We start from the raw sequence: 22,197 nt of genomic DNA, 5'->3' as shown, positions 1-22,197 counted from the left end.
GTATGCCACAAATGAGCTTAACTTATACTTAGTCTGGGGTTTGTGTACAAAATAATGAATTACTTTTGTGTATTCATTATGCACCCACGTGTATTATAGATTAAAACTATTATAAAAGTATAATATATGTTGTATAACAAGTGTACATTAAAACCACCTACAAGCAAATTTTAAATGGTTCTTATAATCTTTATTGTCCATTATTTCAATGTGACATTTGACATTTATACTGAACAACGCTTATATTGAAGGTAAAGTCCAACTAGGTCAGCTGTCATTTGGAGGTTTGTGTGTTAAATGATAATATATTATATATCGGAGCTCTGCAAGGAATAATTACCCAGATAACTGCGTGTGATTTAAATGTGACATTTAGCATTACAAGGTGATAGTTCAAGGGCTGCTGTATTTGATTTCACCTGACGTTATAACACTGGCGATATTTCTTTTTCCACAATACTACAGAGGATTTAAGTTTACCAGGCTGGTGCATTTGTTTCTGTGCTTAGGTTGTGTTTCAAAATCCAACAAGCTGCCTACCTGGACAGCATTTTGGGCATCACAAAAAGATACCTAGTCCTCATAGCTGCGATTAAAGCATTTATGATGTGCAAAATTGTTAATTGTCATTTGAATGTGACATTTATGCTGAAAAACCAAGCAATTAATGCTAGTTCAGCTCATATTGCATTAAATATCAGAGCACTGCAAAGTCAATTTTGGCATCATAACAGTTCATATCACTTGGTGTTATAACTATAGACGTGGAGGAAATTTCTGAAGTGTAAAGCGACATTTCTCGCATTTAGTTTCCTTTTATATTCAGTATTGAGGAAGAAAAACTCAGAGGCGCTCTTGCAACTAACTTCACATATTATTGTAAAACGTAATCGCTAGTGGTCTGTTAATGTACTTTTGCTGCGTTTATCATGATGTGTGACCGTGAGTCAAGACCAGTAGCCTATCTGAATATTTCTAAATTAAGATGACTAAGCCTATACTGCAGAGTACAGTTTAAGAACTCTGACTTCTTCAAGTAACTTTGTAAGACTGAACAAACATGCAGTACCGGCAGATTCACTCCCACCTGAGCTGCATGAGTGAACCTTGACCAGAGATAGAAGTGCTTCCACTCGTGACTTTCACACCCACTGAAGGCTACACCTCACTATAGACTGCAAAACAACAAAACTGTGACTCCTGCGAGATAAAGTCTTTTTGGAGCAAAATAGCATGCAATTCTCATTCTCATTCTTCCACGTTACAAACGGGGTTCACCAGCACTAAACGTCCCCTCCTGACTGGTGCGTTTTATTTGGTGCTCGGGCCGCGTCTCAAATTCTAACGAGCCACCTACCTAGAAACGCGTTTTGCGACGCGCAGTGGCCCGCGGTGCTGCCTAGGTAGGCGGCTCGCAGGCTTTTTAAGCGAGATCCGTCCCCTCAGTTCCGCAATGTGAAGCGGTGTCTGCCTCGGAATGTAAGCAGGATGTGTCAGTGCTGGCGGTATGGATCTACAAAGCGAGCTGCTGAAGTCCATCTGGTACGCGTTCACGTCTCTGGATGTGGAGCAGAGCGGAAAAGTGTCCAAGTCGCAGCTCAAGGTCAGGCCACCTGGGTGTCTTTTGGGTGTGCGGTGTACTAATGTTTTCTTGAGGGGTATACGCTAAGTTTTATTATCAAGCGATTGATACTGTTGGAGCAAAAGTCCAAATAGCCGTGCTGTCACACGTTTACACATCCGAAATGAGGACTACATTAAAGAATATCGCGTTATTTCAAAGCATCGGTTTTTGGTGAACTTGTAAATAATCAGCAGAAGACTCAGTGTGTGACAGTGTTCCTCATGTTTGAACATGTCCCGGGGTCGGCTCTTCGCTTACAATTTCGGCATAAACAGACATGCGCCCAGACTTGTTAGATCTTAGGCAAAGCATTTTTGCAATTGCCTGCGAGATGTTTTTTTGTGCGTAAAACTGTTATTGTACAAGATATAAAAGTCGTTCTGCTGACTGTATGTCATAAAAATAAAAATCAGCAGTGTATCTTATATCATTATTTTTTTTTACGGCTGTTGAGTGAAGAAATGACAAAGAGCCAACTTCACTTTTCTGTCTAATTTTTGCAATTACTTCTACCCAGCAGGTTTGTAGTTGATTTTAGTGGATGTACCTATAATGTCAGTTCCCCTCCGGTTCACACAGATATCCTAGCAGAGTAACCGTGAAGTAACATTGAAAATGCACGTTCTAGGGATGTTTTGGACTAACTGCTGCTCGTATCATTTACAAACTGAAATACTGAGCTCAAAATACGTGCTCATGCTGTCTTCGAAATAAATGCGATTTTGCTCTGATGTTTTATTGTTGCTTTTTTGAGGTCAGTTGTGTCTAACGCACCAGGCCGCTTTCTGACCTCGTGTGTGGTCTTGAGTATCTTTCGCTGCGGCTACCAAGATACGAGACGTAACGCCCGTTGTGTTTCTCCACTAGGTTCTCTCACACAATCTCTACACGGCACTGAATATTCCTCATGATCCTGTGGCGTTGGAGGAGCATTTTAAGGACAATAACAATGGGCCGGTGTCCAACCAGGGCTACATGCCCTACCTCAACAAATACATCTTGGCAAAGGTCCGGTAGCTCTTCAGAATTACCAAAAATTCAAAACTTGTTGTTTAAATTGTGAAAAAGTAGGCTCTTTTATAAAGGGTACACTGTATAATAATATAGTTTATATTACATGCTTGCGTGCTACCTTTGAAATGTGGTTTAAGTGTCATTCCTATTTGAATCTAAGAATAATGGCACGTTTGCGATAACATAGTTGTTTTAAAATACAATAACTTTAAAAGCAGTATGAAACAGCTCTAAAACTATAACCGAGTACTATGCATTCTCTATAGTGTGCTAATCAGAACATCTAAATAAATGCACTTCCTTAAAGAAAGACAATAAAAACATAAGGGTTGAAATGCATTTTCGTGTAAAACATTGCTTTGACATTGTAACAAAGTGCCATTCAAGTGGATGGGATTGTATTTAGCGTTATATTATCTGCAAGCACAGCTGTAATTTTAAGATATAAAGTACACTACAAGTGCATACTCGGTATAATTAAACACCCTTCTTTTTCCCCCTTAAGTCGGTCCAAATCAATACAATGATCTTTCTGCCATAAAACACAAACTGAGAAAGTGTGTGTGTGTGTATATACACACACACACACACACACACACACACACACACACACACACAAAGCCATAGACAGAAAGCAGTGTTAGGTGATGTTTTCTAGGCCGATAACAGTGTTCATTTGACAGGCCACAGAGGGGACTTTCAGTAAGGAAACCTTTGATGAGCTGTGCTGGACGATGACATCAAAGAAGAACTGCAAACCCAGCATTCAACAGGGCCTGTGCTCACATAAGGACTGCTTCAAACTCTTCTGTCTTTTCAACCTGCTCTCTGAAGACCGTTACCCGTTAGTCATCATTCAGCCGGAGGTGAGGGAGAAAGAGGCGCAGATGCAGAGATAACATATAGTTGCAAATAGCTGAAATGATGCAATACAACCAGACTCTGACTGAAATTAAATCTCCTGAAAATATGCATATGAAGGTAAACAATAGCAGACTGTCGTAGCGTTCACGGACTGGACATCATCTAATGCTGGTTAGACTTTTACACTGTTGGTTAGAGTCTAGGCTAAAGAGTTTGGTGTGTTCTTCCTTTTGTGAGCGAAGCCGTTTTATGATGCTTAGAGTTAGAGTCGATACTTTAAGCTAGACTATAAATGTGAGAATCTAAAAGTTATTCAGACAGAGTTAAATTGGTCTGAAGCTACGGCGGCATTGCTTTTTTGTTTTAAGGAAGGAAGTGACACAAGGAATGGAACGTCTTATAGATGGGGCGATTTCCTGATGATAACACTTTTTTATCATGTAACCAAATCTAATGCGATGTTGTAACTTGCGTTACTTGTGTTTTTTCTTTTTGTCATCTGTAATTTCTCGTCTTGCGCACGATTTGGTTTTCTTCAACATATAACAAACGAAAAACCAATTTTATGGCCACTTTGCGTGGATGAATCTCATCATAAAAGCGCACCTGTATTTGTCACATATTGACTAATAAAATGTGTGATTTTCTTAAATCTTAATTTAGTAATAGGATAAAATTTAAATGCATTTTATTTAAAAATGTAATTGTATTTTATTTAGCTAAAACCACAAAATAAAATTTATTTAAATTTTAAAATTTATTTTAAAAGTTTATTAACTTTAATTGTATTTTATTACACCTGCACTATATCCCAATTTTATTTTAATGGTGGTAATAATGGTATTTTAATAATAATTAAGTATTTTTGGTGGGATTCATTAATAATGATCTTAAAATAGATTTTAGATTAAGACATTTTACCAATGCACTTGCACTTAACAGCTCATAGGTTGCCGGTGTCATTGTGTGTCAATGTTTTTTCTTCTGTTAATTTAGTTAGAATACCTGCTGAAGAAAATCTCCAGTGCAATGAGCCTGGAGTGGGACGGGACGTTGCTGGAGGAACTTTTGTCCCAGAATGCCGCTCTTCAGGACGGCATGTCGGTGTGGGAGTTCCTGGAGCATTTGAGCGCTGGCCAGCTTTTGCATGTTGAGAGTAAGGAGGCATTCGGTCTCGCTTTGGACGATGTTTTCATGGAGATGTACCACAACATTATCAAGAAGGTGACTAATGCTTTCTGTAAAGCGCACTAGGTCGTTGCTGCAATATGTGTAAGCTCATGGGAATCCTAGTAAAATAACACAAATAATCTGCAGCTCGGTTCGTATTACTTAACATCAGCCTAATATTTAAGACATTTAAGCATAATAGTGCTTCCTGCATCGTGTAACATGTCACTGACAATCATTTAAATGTCTTCATCCCGTTCTGTCCGTGTCCTGTTTGCTTTATCCATCAGGGCTACCTGTTGAAAAAGGGGCACGTTCGCAGGAACTGGCAGGAACGCTGGTTTGTTTTGAAGCCCAGTAGCGTGACATACTACGTCAACGAGGACCTGAAGGAGAAAAAAGGAGAGCTCCTGCTGGAGGAGAGCAGTGTGGTGGAGGTTGATCAGCAATCACTGTATTTCATTGTAAAAAAAAAAAAAAAAAAAAAAAAATGCATAGTTAATGCATTAGGCCTCATAAGGTTCTCATTTTTCATCATCATCGCACTCAGAATCTCCCGATAAAGAAGGGCGACGCTGCCTGTTCTGTGTGAAGACTCCCGTCAGGACCTATGAGATGAGCGCCTCAAACATGAAGCAGAGAATAGACTGGGTACAAGGTAAGGGCGGCGAAGAACACTGCTGCGTTCTTGTCAGCGTATTCCAGGCAATAATGTCTCGTTTTGTAGCCATGCAGACGGCATTGAGATTGAAGGCCGAGGGGAAGAGCGCTCTCCATCATGAGCTGAAACTGAGCAGACGCAAGCAGAGAGAAACCCTTCAGAGGAGCCACAGTAACCAGAGCACCCATAGCGAACCCATTTCAGTTGAGGCTCCGCAGCACTCTGCTCCGGAGCAGCAGGGGGAGACGGAGAGCTTGGAGCAACACATCGAAAGCATCATTCAAGTAACTGACGGGGGGGACGGGGCCAAAGGGAAATGTTCAGCGAAAGAGCATGCTATCATTTCAAACCTACTCTATCTACAGTATACAGCTTGTGTACTGTGCACATTATGTCTACATTTGTCTAAAATATTTATAATATATTATAATACAGCAGTGTTTTTCAACCAGGAGGCCTCAGCAAACCTCTAAGAGTGTTTAAATGAATGCAGACAATCAAACAAAACATTGCATTTGAACGGTAGTAAGTGGAAACCTTTGAGACAAGCAGCTTTGTCAAAATTACAGCTGATTTTTTCAAAGCATGCTGTTTCTTGAAAATGTGTCATCACAGTGCATCCTCTTGTTAAAACACATTATTAACATATTCATGCGCTGGATTATTCCGACAAATTCACTGACTGAAAACAAGACTTTGAATAAAGCAGCTGCATGACATTGTGATGCATTAAAGGGGTTATCGGATGCAATAGGGAGGTGTAGCTCAGAAGAGCAGAAAAGAGCCAAAAGAATCATACCAACTTGTGGAAAATGTGCATCTAATGTTCACTTTATTCCTATTTTAGTATGTCATATCATATTATAAGTTAATTAACCATGTCAAATAAAGTTGAAAAACAAGCAGCTTTGGTCATTTGGACCTCTGAATCAAAAACTTAAAACCTCCTACAATAAAACACACACTATGTGACGATTTTGACTTGACTTTTCATTTCCTATCAGATGATTGGACCTAAAGTAAACGCATGATCGTTTTTTTGACTCAATATATTCTTTTAACATCAAGAGTTGAGAGAATATTGTACAAAATAGCACATACAAAAAAAAAAAAAAAACATATTCGTAACTGAACAGCAGTCTCATATTAAACATGGCACACGACGGTCATAAACTGTGGCCATGCTATTTTTTTTTTATGTTTGTGGTTACATGTGTTCTGTTTCACACATTATTTTCGAAAGCAGTTGGTCGTATAGGTTATGCAAGTAATGCAGTAGAAAGTTTACTTCCAAACTTAGCTTGTGATATTTTGACTTGAAAATTCTGAGCATGTGTTTTTGTTTGTCCCCCAGAAACAGAGGGAGGTGGAAGCGAAGCGTAAAGAGGAAGAGAAGCAGGAGCGGGAGAAACAGCAGGCAGTACAGAGAGATCTGGAGAGACAGCTTGAAGAAGCTAAAGAGGTGAGACGGAGAGAAAACTTTTTTATCAATCTGTTTCCTTAAAATGTGTTTTCACACTGCACCCGCTTAAACACATTTTAACACATTCGTGCACTTACATTACTGCCACAAATCCATTTAAGGAAAATAAAAAAAGTGCTTTTGAGTTTCCATTGCGATTAGGTTTGCAAATTAAAACATGTCAGTTTCACACAAACTCCTGTATATTTGCAAACAAGTTTTTTTTGACATTGCCTCATTGGTTCATTTTTTTTTGACATACCTTCATTCATAAAATATTGCAAAAGTTTTGCACAAATCTGTAATGGAAACCCGGCTATTGTGATGAATTAATTCTGATTTTAGTATATCATACACAACCATTCAAAAGTTTGGAAAATGTATAATTTTTTTAATAGTCTTAAAAAAGTCTCACTAGAGCCACATAAACTTCTTAAAACTACAGCAATACTGTTAGATTTGATAACTATTATTATTATTATTATTATTATTATTATTATTACTGACCTTAAACATTTGAACAATATAAATATTAGTCCTTTTTTTTTATTCGGATAAGTATTATGCATTACAAACAATTAAATCTGCACAATTACAATTACAATTATGGATGCAATGTTCAACGTGGCAATTAATTGTTCAAAGTCCACTTACATTATTCTGCATGCTTGAGAAGTGTTTTTTCTTTCTATAGGTTATGTTAGGGTTTTTCCATTGATTTAGTTTAACGTTATAATCCCATTAATAGTTTAGCTTTTTTAATTTTAAGGCTAAACCGATCCAATGTATATTTTGTATTGTATATAATTGTATTGACATTTGCTTTATGCAATAGAAAAGCAATAAATGTATTTTAGTTAGTGTTTTCAGCTTGTTTATGTCCATGTGAAAATATGACATGCAGTTGCTTCAAACAATGGTGCAAACATCGTTCGGTGTAAATTGTGATAATCGTAATTAATAACCGCAGTTGCAATTTCAAGGGAATATCTTGACGACGGTGATTGCTGTCATAACCGCGCGGCCCTGCAAACACTATTAAGTTGCTAATTATGTAGGCCAAAGAGAAGATGACGGCTACGCTGACTGAGATGGAGAAGGAGGTACAGCAGCAGCAAAAGAGAAGGATCCATGAATTAGAGCTCACACAAGTTAAGCTGGAGGAGGCGCTCGATGCTCAGATTCACGCCCGTTTACAAGAAGACCGAATCCGCCAGGAACTGGAGATGTACAGCAAATCTCATCTTTCTTTCTCTTCTTTTTTTTAATACCTCTGCCGACACACGGGGGACATTTACATTTTTTTCACCGCGCTTACAGGCAACTCGCCGAGGAGCAGAGGAAACTTGCAGAGCTTCTCTTCCGTCAAAGTCAGCTGGAAAGCCTTGCTGTGAGGAGTCAGGTGGACTCTTCCACCGCGACACCTCCCGTCGTTCAGCGGACCGAAGAGGTGAGAGACACACACACACGCGCATTTATGTGTTTAAGAAAGAAGTGTTATGTTTGTTTATTATTACATAATACGTTTAATATTTCAAAATATTAGTATATGTGTGTATTTATATATGCATAAGAAATATAGACAATACACACATATTATGCAAACTAAATTCTTATTTTGGATGTGATTTAATGTGGCAGCACTAGTAAAAAAAAAAAAAATAAACATAAAAACCTTTTGTTGCATTTAATATTGTATTAGCAAATCATATAAGTATTTTGCGTTATTCTTTTCATTGGCTCGCTGATTCTTAGAATCAAAGCAGTAAATCAAAGGTCACGAGAGCTGCCTGAACTCAACAAGCCTCTCTATCAGGTTCGTCTGTCTAAATGATGTCGAGTGAGCACTGGTAAGCGTCGGTGCTAATGAAAATAATCAAGAGGCTGGCTGTTCGAGTTCAACCGACTGGCTGATTTTATTTTATTTTTTTGTTTTGGTTATTTGGTTAATTAGTGGTTCTGTTTGTCTCCAGCGAAACAAAATGTGTCCATGTGCCCTATGTGATGAGCTGTAGTACCGGTTTAAAAGAATATTCTGGGTTTAATGCAAGTTAAGCTGAATGGTTAGTTCAAGCAAAGATAATACGTCATCATATACTGGGAAAATATTTTTAAATATCACTTTTTTTCCCTTGGCTGTGACCCACCTTACATTTAAAAAATCTGTTATCCTCATGTGATAATATATCTAAGAATTAATATTAATATTGATAATAATTTAATTTTAAGCGGAAGCAGCAGTTCACATGATTTTTCGGAAATCATTCTAATATGATGATTTGTTGTTTGAGGAAAAAAAACTGTTGAAAACCCTCGTGCTGCTAATATTTTTTGTTAATGTTCTCATATATATATATATATATATATATATATATATATATATATATATATATATATATATATATATATATTGTATTTTTTTTTTTTTAATGAGGTCTTTCCTGTCACTAATGATCAATTTAATGCATCCTTGCTAAATAATTTTTTCAAACCGTGTCAAAACAAGCTGTATCACAGTTTGAAGATGGAGAAATGTGAATGAGATATGGACCACGGGTTTACTTTTGGGTAAACTCTTCTTTTAAAACGCAGTTTTGCCACTGAACCTTTCAGAACTCAAACTTTTTTGTGGCTTAGTGACCTGCGTAGATCACACAGTCATTTAACACAAGCTCTCCTGCTATAGCTACAATTTGTTTAGTAGTTCAGTAACACACGCCTTTTATTGCAAAAGGAGATACCTGTGCATGAATCGCCTTCCAGTGCAACACCGCCCAGCCTCCAGAAACCAGAGGACACCGTTCAGCACAATACAGAGGTGAGTGTGGGAGTAACAAAAAAGATGCCTCAAAGCGTGCCCTATTATTTTAAATGATCTTATTTTGACCCCCGTGCCGTATTCTATGTATTTCTATGCAGGTGAATCAGGCGGCCACCACTCAGATGCTGAAACACTGGAAAATTCAGCTTAACCGCCTCATGAAGCCCATCACACCAGGAGGTAAGATGTCACCGATTTATTAAGACCCAAGTAGTTTTCGACTGTTGTGTGAATACGGAATCTACACATTCATAAATGGCTTTTATCATCATTGTTTTTGCTTGTCTGCTTATTTACAGACAAAGTTGAGCATCTGCCAGTAAAGCCCACCTGCCCCAGACAGGGCCAGGCCCTCACCAGCACGGAGTTCCTCACTAAGGTCCAAACAGGCATCGCTCCAGAAAAAGGAAACGGTTACAACCCGTCACCAACACCAGAAGAGGAAGAACAGGGTTCCTAAATCGGCATATCTACAATTGATTAGATCATACATGCTTTGTACAGCTGGTTTGCTGTGTGTGTTTAAGTGTGTGCAGGTCGAACTGTTTTTAGTATTTTATTATTTATGTGCATAGTTATCAGCTTTTTTTTATTATGTGATCTGTCGATTTTGAGCATAAAAAATAGATTCAGTTGTTTGATGCTTTAATTCTTTAAATTAGCGGTTCTCCATTTCAAGGTTCTTTGTTGACAAAAAATATTGAAAGGCCTCTCGATATGTTTTTGGTGCTTCTGCTGTAATGAAGATTTTTGTGTATGCAGAAACTGAGTGGCAATATATTAATATTAATATAATATTAATCATTAAAACGCAACATTTATTATCTTTCTAGTCATTTGTGTTTTGTTTTTTTTATAATAGCAATTTTTCAACCAATTAAATGGTTCGAAGCATGGCATAACTAAAATTTGATTTAAAAAAAAAACTTAAAGTTGTTGATGCAACAAATTCAACTGAGAAATAGGATGTCGGCTTAAATTTTGCTCATGCTTATTTAAATGCATTTTCAGCTTAGAAATTTGCTCAAGAACCCACTGCTTCAGGTAATGCACTTGAATGACAGTTAATGTAGTGGTTTTGTTAGGATGTGTAATTCTTCGTATTGTCAGTAGATGGGGTGCTTGGTTTGGGCTGCAGTTTCGTGTTAACCGAGACCAAAACCAACCGCACGCATATCTACATTTTCAGCACTTTCCTGCCCCCGGCCTTATGGATTAGGAGGCGGGATCCAAAAAGTCGTCTTGAGAATCCAATCAATGTCCTTTTTATTTTGCTAATCGTCTTTTTTGACTCGACAGACCAAGTCGAAGCAATTAGGACGCCCCCTTTTTGTGCTAAAAAGTGAAAGGAATCATGAATCTATTTATAGATCCGCGGAGGCCAGCAAGAAAGTACAGTTGAGTTTGTGGCTTTGGGGCTTCTGTAGAGAATGAATAATGGTTCTTTCTGTTAGTTTTGGGTGGTCATCAACAGACTGACTGTAAATGATCTTTGTAAAAAAAAAAAAAAAAAAAAAAAGCAAAAAAAAACTTGTGGCTTTTCCAGATACGGATCTTTTCCTCTTTTGGTTTGGAGAGTTTCTACCTGTGGGTCTAGAGATTTGAGGTTGTGACGAGAGGGATTGTCAGGTCTAGAGATGAGGAAAGACAAAACGAGATACTTAAACCCTTGTTTCACTACTTACAGTAATTATTTTTTAATAATTTAATCTAGATATGTGTACTTCAATATTCTAGTAACGTCACTGAAAAAGAAAATAGCCTTCAGCTGCAATTTAACTGAATTTGCTACAGATTTTTTTTTTTTTTTACTTTTATGATGTAGGATTATATCAGAACGAGATGGATTGTCGAACGAGAAGATCCATTGGCTGTTTATGGGATGGAGGGGGGTTTTAATGTGGGAAATCCAGCATAAACCAAGTCTGTTGTTTCACGCATAAAGGCAGATGCCTTGTTAGTGGGCCGCTATGCGTAAGCCATCTGCCATATTGGACTGATCAAAGTCTGGTCAGTGAACACTTGAGAGCATGCCGGCTGTGTCTGCAACCATAGTTATAAACATACGAATATCTACATCTTCAGTACGCTTCAGAGGAGGATTTCGTTAAACTGGCACAATAGAGCAATACAAAGGCATTAGCTAGCGGTTCCAATACCTGTAATGTTGAGTTACTAAAACACAGACCTTCACATTTTTGCACGTGAAAGGTTGTCCTATTTCTCTGAGAATTAAATATTGGTTCAATGCGCAACTCGAGGCTGTACAATGTTGTGGCATCTTGGAAAACATCGATTTTTACTGTGACTGAAGGCACTTTGACATGTCCCGGTATGCTGGGAGGCTCTATATGTGCCTAAATGAGGCATCTACCTGTAGATATCTGTGGCTCCAGGCGCGTAGACTGGTCCACCATCTTGTAATAGCTAACATGTCGTCACTTAAAGTATTGTAGAGGTCAGAGAATTGAAAAAAAGAAACATTAAACACTAAACAGATTAATAACACGCATTTAGCGTATAGAAACGGTGAAATTCCATTAGCAACACTTAAAAAAAAACACCAAAAAACGGCCTATGCATGTTAGATATGTTCTGAAGCTGGGATGCTGGTTTATGTTGGTCCTTTTCTGGTTTGAGCTGTTTTTTGCTGGTCTAGCATCAAAACATATCTAACCAGCATGCTGTTTCTTTTTCAACCGGGTAGAATCATCTTACTGTTCATTGGGTTGATGTCTCGGTTAGACTGTTGAAACAGCAGATTTGTTGCAGATTGTTATTTAGCAAAAGAACAAAATAGTTTCTGAACAGTTGAGGTGTAATTAGAAGCAGATTTCCTGTGTTTATTACGTTCACGTTCAACCGAACAGAGCTTCAGCTGCACTCAAATGTTGCGTGCTTTCAAGGTGTGCGTTCGTAACCTGTCCGTTTTCACATTGTCCGCCCAACGCTCTCAATATTTACAGCGTTTAGAATGAGCAGCCTCCCGGAGCGAAACCGTGGCGAGGAATATTATAAAGTGTCTCATGCACGTTTTGTCATTGTGAAAGCAATACTTCTCTGCACCCAGCTGCTTCCCATGAGGAAGTGTTTTATGAGAACCATATTAAAACAACACGCATCCAAACTTCTATAGTATTTCTGCAAGCGTTTAGCTGACGTGCAAAGTGATCATTGATTTAGCACATATTTATCTGCTCAAGGACACCGGATACATTTGGAGTGGTGGAGCGGAACATTTTCGGCTGGCCCTGTAAGCCATTAAGCACAGTAGATGCTTTCAGATGGCTTCTGTCTCTCATGATCGACGACTCTGTTTTAGGGTCTGGTAGCGGCGCTACCCCATTTATGTATTAGCAGCGGGTCCACCCTTAACCCGAGGATATATGTCTGATACAAAACCACCTGTAATTATATTCTTCATGCAAGACCAACTTCCTTTAGTGCGTTACCCAGGCCAGAAAAAACACGAGATGAACCGCAGAATGGAAAGCCAATGACCCAAAATACTCTGGCACTTCTGAGGATTCAAAGGGGAACTCGGGCCTTTTGTTGTTTCAGCTGGAGCACTTGTCCCCACATCTTGTTTATGAAAAAACTGGAACGATTGATGTCGAAGTCCTTTGAACGTTTGATTCAGATGAATGGGTGTCAGATGGCCTGGCTTGCGATGGTCTGGGTGATTTAATCCTTGAACGGGGACAGCAAGAAAGTTACATCATGTCGTAATGTTTAGGCATTATCGCAAACATTCGGTCTGTCCTCTCAAGATCAGATTTAATCAATGTAACCTTCGCGGAGTGTCTCTCAGTGTAACATAACATACAATCAAATCTTAAAAATAAATGCACGTGACTGGATTCGTTCTGCAGTTCCACAGTTACTACTGCTTTGTTCTGTTCCTTAGCAGAGTGTTTATCATGTATTCATTGACCTCCTTCGCCATGTGTAATAATTGAAATCTATTCAATTAATATTCAGAGAATTCTGGCAAACATTTGTTTTATTAATAAGTTGTAATTACCACAGTAATTGCATGTTTATATTAGGAAAACATCGGAATTAAGAAGCTAAATTTATTCAAACACAGTGTGTAGAACCGAAATAATATAAATGAAAAATATAACAACTACCAGTATCAAATAACGCTCACGTGAATTTAAGTTCACGGGCTTTTATTTTGAAATCCACTCTAGCCGGCAGGCGGAAGTAAAGGTCTGTGTTTGTGCTCGCGTGTTGATGGCAGCCTCCGGTGACAGCATGCAGAACATAAACAGCGCGCTCTGTCAAATAGCCACAGAAAAACTTACAAACACGCATCTCACAACTTTGCAAACGGTGACCAAAGCTTTAAGGGATGGCCAGTTCAGGTAATGCGCATTTCCCACTTTAAAAATGAACAGAAATGTGTCTGCTTAAATGTAGAGTGTCTATCAGCCAAGTGTGTTGCATATTTTTTACGCAAAATCTTTAGCGTTTTAATAATATCGTGCAATACCCTCTTAGTTTCTGTATTCTGTATACTTACACATGCACCAGTTTTCTGACACATGCGTTAATAATTTAAGTAAACGTCAGGATGCGTGCGCTGCCATGCATATTCATCAAATTGTAAAACACTAATAGTTTGTTTCTGTTTTGTTTCAGAGCCAGTGTTGACAGGGAGGCTCTTGGAAACCTCTTTGCAGTGTTGTCAAGACTTTCTGTGGATGCTGAGGATTTGATCGAGATGATGGATTCACAGGAAGGAGAAGCATCTCTGTGCCTTAAAATCACAGCAGAGTGTTTGAGAGCTCACAGAAATGCCTGTGTGCAGTGCTTTCAGAACCAGTGCTGGCTGAGGTAGTGTACAGTGTCCAGAAAGCCATTTTTGCATTTTTTTAAAAAATTGTAACGCTTAAGCATATACTATGAAATGATGAAATTGTAGCGAATATGTTGTATAATATTGTTGTAAATATAATTATATTATATACACATTTCATGTATTATTATTTAATCGTTTAATGACAGCACACTTATGCTGCATCGACTGAAGTTCGTGTAAAACATTTGTGCGATTAGTGATTGTGTGATTAGACGCCTAGAAATAATTCAGACAAATTAGGTGTAGCTTTATTATAGTCTTGTTCTGCATCTACGTATTATGTAGATACTATACTTATTATAGTAAGAACATGACCCTAAACTGAACTGTAACTCCTGTAGTTAACAAATGCAATGTAAATGCATGCTAGTGCGTGTGCTGTAAAATAGTGCAGACACATTTCCCCCTACCAGTGTTCTCAGACTTATGACCACCGTTTATAACACCATAATCATTATTAGTGTATGAATGTGACTTTGGTCTGTGAGCTTTATAAACCAGAGAAACGCAAGCGTTTGTATCTTCGCAGAGACCTAGGCTCGATCAAGCTGTCTTTTGAGATTTTGACCAGACTCCTCAAGATTTCATCAGGAGGTTCAGATGACGTTTATGACGGTGAGTTTTTTTTTTTAAGTGTTTCGGCTGTATGGATGGTAACGGGTAGATGAATCAGTGTACGACTCTCCCCTTTGGCAGCGCTTCGATGTGGGATTCAGTTTCTTGGTAACATTGCTGTTGGAAACCAGCTTTGCAAAGATGACATCTGGGAGCTCGGTTTCCCGCACATCTTCTGGTGAGTGAATTTATGGTTAGGCATCAGTGGTGCATGTCTTACGATGCCGGTCAAACATTCATTTTGCAAAATGCCACCGATTTGCACTGGTGCGCGGTTTTGTAACCACTTGTATCTTTTTCAAGGGACCTTTTGGAGCTTGCAGACGAGAAAGCCGTTTCGTACACATGCATGGTGATCCACACTTGTCTGGATGAAGACAAGACAGAGCAGCTAGTTAAAGACACACGGCAGCTTAAATTGTCCCTGAAGATCGTGGACTTGTGCAGGACGCTGCCTGAAGTGGACTGGACGTGAGCTTTGTGTTTATATTCCAACTAAAACAAGCACGTCTGTTGTCTAGGCCTTTTTCATACCCCTTTTGTCAAATATTGCTCGTCTTACAGGGTCTTTATTGTCACACAACACTTCCTAAAGTCGTCAGAGCTTTTTAGGAAGATGTACGCCGAAATGTCCAACGAGGAAAGGTAAAACCTCTCAGTGATTTAAAGCAGTTATTGCACAAAATGAAATGCATATACGTCTAGTAAGGTTCTACTTTGGTTAGACTAATTTATGAAGTGTTTTTAAGGCTCTGTATAACAAAGGTTGTATATTTGTCATTGTTGCTTCACAATTCTAGCGAGCTGCTTAACTAGACGTTTTTGCTGTTGCAAAAAGTAGTTTTTAAATAAAGTTTAAAATGCCTAAACTTCTAAGGTAACGTAACGTTCATAGATGAGGAACGGAGTAAAAAAAGGGCAAGATGGTGGTTTAAAATATTAAAACAGCGGCATATCATAATAAAATAAACACATTTTTCAATACACTTTTGCTTGTATTCCTTTTAGTGCATTATTGCCTATGAACAACTACCTTATTAACTATTAAGCAGCAGCAAATTAAGAATTTATAGAGGGACAATTTGTAGTTATTTGTTGACAAGTGTTACCAAATGCATGTTTTGATATTATTTTGTGAATGTAATTGTCTACCAACAGGCTCACACTGCTGGAGCTGATATTAGCACAGCTTGGCGTTGTTGAGGAGGAGAGCTCTTTAATGCCTCTGAACGCAGCTCAGTTCCTGGCTTCCTGCTTCACTGATCACTGCAGAGCTGTTCTCGCTCTGAGCTCTGAATCATCAGGTGACCAGGTCAGCTTTATCTGGAGCGTTCATATTGCACCTCTTCGTGCTAGTATGCAATAGCCACATGCAGAATATTGGGATCATACTGTAATAGTGGGCAATATTATGCATGTTTTCATCAGTGTTTCATCTTGAGCATCAAATCAGCATATTACAATGATTTTTGCAGTGTTATGTCACACTAAATATTGGGTTAATGGATCCTGAGCTTTGCAAATAGAGAAATAAATGACATTTTGCAGCCTCGGTGAGCACTAAAAGAAAGCGACTTCTTTCAAAAAGCTACTGTACATTTTCTAGAAGATGTTCTAAGCCTGGTATTTGTTGTGCGTCGTTTGTAGGAGGCTATGGTTGTCGTCAGGCTGTTGGACATCCTTTGTGTAATGACCTCTGGCTGCAAGGAGTTTATGGCCCTGCAGGATCACGCTGACCTTTTGAGCGCAACAGTCGGTAAATGTGGAGAAATGTGGCGTAATGCTTTTGCTTTTGTTGGAGATAAAAATCCTAATGCATTCTTAATGAGAATACAGAAAAAAAAAACATGGGAAATTATCTGCGCCATGAACTGAAAATGCTAAATATTTGTTTTGGTAGAACTCTGTAAAAAGCCTCTTGTCTTAAAAACGTGGGGCTGAACTTGCTATCCCTCATTCCGTCTGTCTAAACTGAAAAATCAAATCCCACACCCCTATATGCCCTTTTTCTCACTTATTTTATTTTTAAAAGCAGCCATTTAGGGTGCTGTATGAAACCGAAACCTCTGTCAGGTCACAGCTCAATGCAGACAGACACAATCTTCATTCTTCCCGGTCTCTCCTGTCATCTCCAGCTGCGGTGTCACACATTAAACATGACCGTTATGCCAGCATCTATCTCTCACTCTTTGTCTCTCTCTTTTACTGTCGTCTTGTATGTAATGTGCGAATTCTCCATCTTTTTCATCTCCAGGTCTCTTGAAAGAGGTTCACTTACTGGGGAAAAGCAGTAAGAATGTGTTTACTGCGGCACACGATTTCTCCTTGACGAGGCCAGGGGGCGCTGACACCCATCCTGCCCTCAGTTTCAAAGCTCATCTCATTCGACTCATTGGGAACCTATGTCATGGCCACGGTGTTAACCAGGACAAGGTACTGCACACAAGAGCTCCTAAAAGTGTGTGTGTGTGTGTGTGTGTGTGTGTAAAATGAGATTTTGCTACTATGAAAGATGCATACATATTTTAGGGACATACAACATAATTTCAAAACAGACTCCATATACTACATGTGGTTAAAAAACAGTATGTCTTATTAATGCTGCATTGTAGCCAGAGCTACTTCTCTCTGTTTACGGGCTACTCCGCAGCCGTACCTGCCCAAACCGGTCTAAATAGTCCAAATATAAATAGTTATGGGTGTACTGTAGTGATTTTGTATACAAGTACAGAAAGGATCAAATGCAAGTATCAAATGTTTCAAATAACTACATTTTGTCCTTCAGCATAACAGGTATGCTTTTGCAAATTTTCACCTGCATATATAATTCTTTCTGGCAAACGGGTACAACCTAGTGGTTTGAAGGATAGTGGCAAAGATTCAAAATTGCAATTAGTTTTAGTCTTTAAATTAGTTTCTGCACTGGGTTCTTTAAATGACGTATTTTGAGAGCCATCTAATTTATTTTCTAAATATGCCTGGCAAGATTTTGTTCATTGTAAATCATGTTAAAAATGTGCGATATTCGAGACTGGCTGAAAAATATGTAGCTTTGCATGACTGCACCTTGCTTGAAATTCATCAATAAAAGAAAACTGATTGATGGGTAAGAAAAACTGAAATAGTCAGCGGGATTGCCAAGGGAAGGAAGTAGTTAGCAAAATTCTTGGAAATCATCTTTTAAACTTCCTCTCCTGTGATTTCTATGACTTGTTGGAATGTGAAGGAATGTGTTGGCAAAGAATGACGAAACTAACACCATAGAGTTTGCAGCCAACTCCAGTAATGTACTGATCAACGGACGGCACAACCCAGTCGTGGTAAACACATTAACAATGCTGTGGTTTAGAGGCTTTCTTTCTGTCCATCAACCCAGGCCTGGGCTTTTTGTTTGTGGAAGCTCCCTCCTTGAAAACTAATCAGGGGATTAACGCTAGTAGATAAAGACTGGGGAACTATTCTGAGTTTCATGCTTGTATCATCTCATTTCTTCCCCAGATCTTTTCCCACTTTGTTCCCTTTCTACTTTTTTTTTTTCTTTTTAATGAATTCTCTTGTAAGCAGCCTCCTGCGAAGGAGGGATTTTCAGGCTTTCAGGTCTATCCCCTTCAATCAGCACAGAGCAGAACCTAGTACCGGCCTTCTTAAATAGGGTCAAGGAACACAACTGAGAGGTCGAAGGTCACAAAACAATAGCAAGTCTCCCCCAGCCTGCGCCCTCACTTTTTGACCAAAAACCTTGTTCCAAAACTTTGTGCATGGCTCCCGTTGCTGGTTTCTAATGGGCCGTTCACTCAGAATGCATTTTTACATTCCACGGCATTGCTTTTCCATTACTTTTCTATGTAAACCAGATGGCTGTTCGATATTTGTGCTTACGTCTCATGCATGACTTAAAATGTGGCCAATTTTTTAAATTCTGCATCTTTAGGCCACCTCTTAAATGACTAATTTGAACAGCTCCACATAAAAAAACGGCACCACACAATAGCGCTTCTCACACAAAACTAGAGAGGCTACCGACAATTGTTTTCAGCAGAGTTTAGTGTTTTGTTGCTACTGCCAACAGCTCAAATAAGCATAGCAATACTTTAAACAAAATATATTACTATTATAAAAAGTATTACATTTAATTAAACTGAACTGTTTTAATTGATACTTCGCTGTTTTAATGCAATGTTTTTTAAACTACATTTGTCACCCCTTGTCAGTTGTTTCAAATGTTTTTTAGTGTTTGCTTTGCTACAAGAAAGTATCATAGGTGGCAGTACAGTTAAGTGTAGCATCAGAAGTGCTGATGCCTCAAAACGCTGCTTCTGCAGTAGTCCACTACATGTGTAGATAGCCAAACAAAACTAATTTTGTGGCCGAAGCGTACGGTTACATAAGATTCCCTTCGTTTTATTGCTAGCACTACTTTCTCAATCAAACGCCATGCTGGTCATTAGCAGCAGAAAATTGTCAGAGCTTGTGTCTCCTCTTTCTTATTCAATTTTTTTTTTTAAGGAACCAAGGTGGTTAAAGGGCAACCACTGTAGCTCTTGGGTTACGATACATACTCAGGGTAATGTATGGTATAGTTAGAGACTGCATGTGATGAAAACCAGCGCAAACTCGTATGTCTGCGCCAAACCAGAGCTCAACCGCATGGACTTTCCTCCATGGAAAGTAATTGTTTTCTGACCAGTCTGGCTCACGATGCCCCTGTTAAAGAACATTTTCCTTGTTTTTTTCCATTTGTCTCCTATAGGTAAGAGAACTGGACGGTATAGCTCTTATTCTGGACAACTGCAGCATTGACAGCAACAACCCCTGTATCCTTGGTTGTGACTCCAATCACTCTGTGCTTTCGTGGGTGTACTTAATGAGGGTTTTCTGGTTTTGTGAAAACGGCCACAAAAAATGCAAAGATATTGCTATCTAAAGTGTGAATAGCATTGTAATAGCCCCTTAAATTCCATTGCTAATGGAGGTTTTACCACAGCGTTTGAAGCTTGAATGATTGGTGGCTTGTTCAGAGTTGAAAACGCAGTTGAGATGTTATTAGAGCAAAGCCAGCGTCTTGCCCAACGGTTTCATGTCCCTCCACCTAGCAACGTCCCCTGTAGAGAGGTGGAACTGTTGGGCTGACTCAAGAACATTTAGCAATCCTCACTCACCAGTCTCCTTGTGTGAAATATCTAGTCATAATAGTTTATGAAGCTAAATGTAGGTATTGCATATAGGAGTAATTTTGTGGTGTTGACAGAAGTCAGTTTTATAGATGTGCAACACTTTCTGGAAAACTTGATTGAAATCCTGGGTGGAAAATCACCACTTGAATAAAATGAAGTGACATTTTCTATTTTTATAGTGTTGACCTGCATCCTGCCAACTCTGTTCCATATGAAACGGTTCATTGATAACACGACAATCTGATGTATTGCAGCTGTGTTTCCAAAGGATCCTTGACTGATGCTGGCACTGTTGTTAAAGAAAAAAACGCTTTCATTCTACTGCCGGTGTGTATTAGAGAGAGCAGGGCACAGTGCCAGCTGCTCTTTCACTAGGGGATGAACCGCTAAGCTGAGCTTGTGTCCTCCCGGATGCCGTTTTCTGAGCATTTCAGGAAGTTGTCGTTGTTGCTTACTATTTAGCGTGGCTTCACTTCTGCTATGGGCAAAGTTTTGATAAACTATTATGTGATATACTGATCAACCAATACATTGTGCATTCATGCCCTAAATATAAATATTGACAGTGGTCAAATTTGCATCCTGACGGATAAAAAAAAAGTTATATATAGCGACCAGAATATCATGAAGACTTTTAGTGTTTTTTTTTGTTTTTTTGGCATTAAACCAACAATAACACCCTGACAACCACATAGCAAAACCTTAACTTTCCTTAATATTTTTTCCAGTCATAAGCCAGTGGGCTGTGTTTGCCATCCGAAACATCCTGGAACGCAACTTGGACAATCAGAAGATGATACAAGGTCTTCGGAGACAAGGTGTGGCAGACGACACCATACTCAGAGAAATGGGCTTCAGAGTGGAAGAAAGGGATGGCGGTCTACTGCTCAGGCCCCTAAAGAAGGACCCGTAGATGTTTAACTAGAGCTGGGAGACTGCTATCCCAGGAAGCCCATCCCCACACTCCTTTACCATGCTATATTACACTCTGGAGATGGCTTAAAACGCCCACAACACACTGGGGTCATTAAATATCCAATCAGTAGTTGGCAGCACAAGGGGGTGGTCTGGGCTTTGTGTTCTCCACACAAGAGGAAATCAATCAGAGGAGCTTATCTGAGAGGACTCATGCTGATGTCTGTGATGCATTTAGTGGTCTTTGATTCCAACCCCCCCAAAGTGGGATTCAAATCCTATGAAACAAGGAGAACCGTGTCTTCCTGGCTTTTCAGCCACTAAAGAGACTCTGGTGACCAACAGGGAGTAGAGGTTAATCCCTAATTCAGTGCATTTTATAGAGACCAGGCCGCCTCTTGATCTGTACACGTAAAGTTCGTCTCTGAACAGCCTTGGGACTCGGATCCTTCTTTTTGAAAGCGGACTTTAGGTTTTGTGCTTTAAGTTGGGTTTGTTTACAAAGCCGTGCGATTTCAACAATTCCCCTATTATTTACACAAACCTCTCGTGTAGCTTGGTAGATTTAGTTTGACAGGGCTGCCTTTCATTTAGTTGATTATAATAAAATAGCAACGCAATTACCTGTGTGTACATTCCATGATATCTAATTTTGTATTAATTTATCTCAAACTAATAGAGCAATTCCACACTTGTGTTTTTGTGTGAATCTGTAGCCAGCACAAACACAGATCCTATTACAAACTACCGAGATTGCAGCTAGAAAACAGCTAGATTGTCTTGGAAATCAAACATTTATGTTAAAAGTATGCATAAGTATTTAAACGTCTGGCTTCGGTTTTAATGTTTTTGAAAGAAGCCAGTCACTAAGGCTACATTTATTTGATAAAAAAACAGTAATGTGTTGAAATATTGTTGCAATTTAAAATAACTGCTTTCTATTTTAATACATCTTAAAATAAGTTATGATAAATAACAGAATTTGTTACATCCGTGTATTTTTGTATCAG

General features: G+C 38.8%; 2 protein-coding genes across 2 annotated transcripts; both read left to right on the top strand.

The window, feature by feature from the left end:
• The first annotated feature begins 1,369 nt into the window (after nt 1-1,369).
• Nucleotides 1,370-10,452, top strand: def6c (DEF6 guanine nucleotide exchange factor c). Its single transcript, XM_043236576.1, has 13 exons — nt 1,370-1,603; nt 2,492-2,632; nt 3,322-3,504; nt 4,499-4,726; nt 4,963-5,108; nt 5,221-5,330; nt 5,400-5,617; nt 6,688-6,795; nt 7,854-8,023; nt 8,116-8,245; nt 9,530-9,613; nt 9,715-9,796; nt 9,916-10,452. Exons 1-13 carry the CDS (start codon nt 1,508-1,510, stop codon nt 10,074-10,076), a joined length of 1,857 nt encoding a protein of 618 aa, XP_043092511.1. The 5' UTR covers nt 1,370-1,507; the 3' UTR covers nt 10,077-10,452.
• A 3,374-nt stretch (nt 10,453-13,826) lies between these two features.
• On the top strand, nt 13,827-21,810 carry atxn10 (ataxin 10). The gene is made up of 11 exons (XM_043236698.1): nt 13,827-13,986; nt 14,264-14,458; nt 15,013-15,098; nt 15,180-15,276; nt 15,402-15,569; nt 15,663-15,743; nt 16,257-16,410; nt 16,746-16,854; nt 17,353-17,531; nt 19,849-19,912; nt 21,001-21,810. Exons 1-11 carry the CDS (start codon nt 13,856-13,858, stop codon nt 21,183-21,185), a joined length of 1,449 nt encoding a protein of 482 aa, XP_043092633.1. The 5' UTR covers nt 13,827-13,855; the 3' UTR covers nt 21,186-21,810.
• The last annotated feature ends 387 nt before the right edge of the window (nt 21,811-22,197 follow it).

The sequence above is a fragment of the Puntigrus tetrazona genome, chromosome 4 (assembly GCF_018831695.1).
Source record: "Puntigrus tetrazona isolate hp1 chromosome 4, ASM1883169v1, whole genome shotgun sequence".
NCBI lineage: Eukaryota > Metazoa > Chordata > Actinopteri > Cypriniformes > Cyprinidae > Puntigrus > Puntigrus tetrazona.
This window is presented reverse-complemented; position numbering and strand designations above follow the sequence as displayed.

Bases quoted from the DNA above. Each gene is read 5' to 3' on its own strand.
- def6c (XM_043236576.1), top strand. From the start codon at position 1,508: ATGGATCTACAAAGCGAGCTGCTGAAGTCCATCTGGTACGCGTTCACG. The intron at 5,618-6,687 runs GTAACTGACGGG...TTTGTCCCCCAG, and splicing joins ACATCGAAAGCATCATTCAA to AAACAGAGGGAGGTGGAAGC. The intron at 6,796-7,853 runs GTGAGACGGAGA...CTAATTATGTAG, and splicing joins AGCTTGAAGAAGCTAAAGAG to GCCAAAGAGAAGATGACGGC.
- atxn10 (XM_043236698.1), top strand. From the start codon at position 13,856: ATGGCAGCCTCCGGTGACAGCATGCAGAACATAAACAGCGCGCTCTGT. The intron at 15,277-15,401 runs GTGAGTGAATTT...ATCTTTTTCAAG, and splicing joins GGTTTCCCGCACATCTTCTG to GGACCTTTTGGAGCTTGCAG. The intron at 19,913-21,000 runs GTATCCTTGGTT...TATTTTTTCCAG, and splicing joins CATTGACAGCAACAACCCCT to TCATAAGCCAGTGGGCTGTG.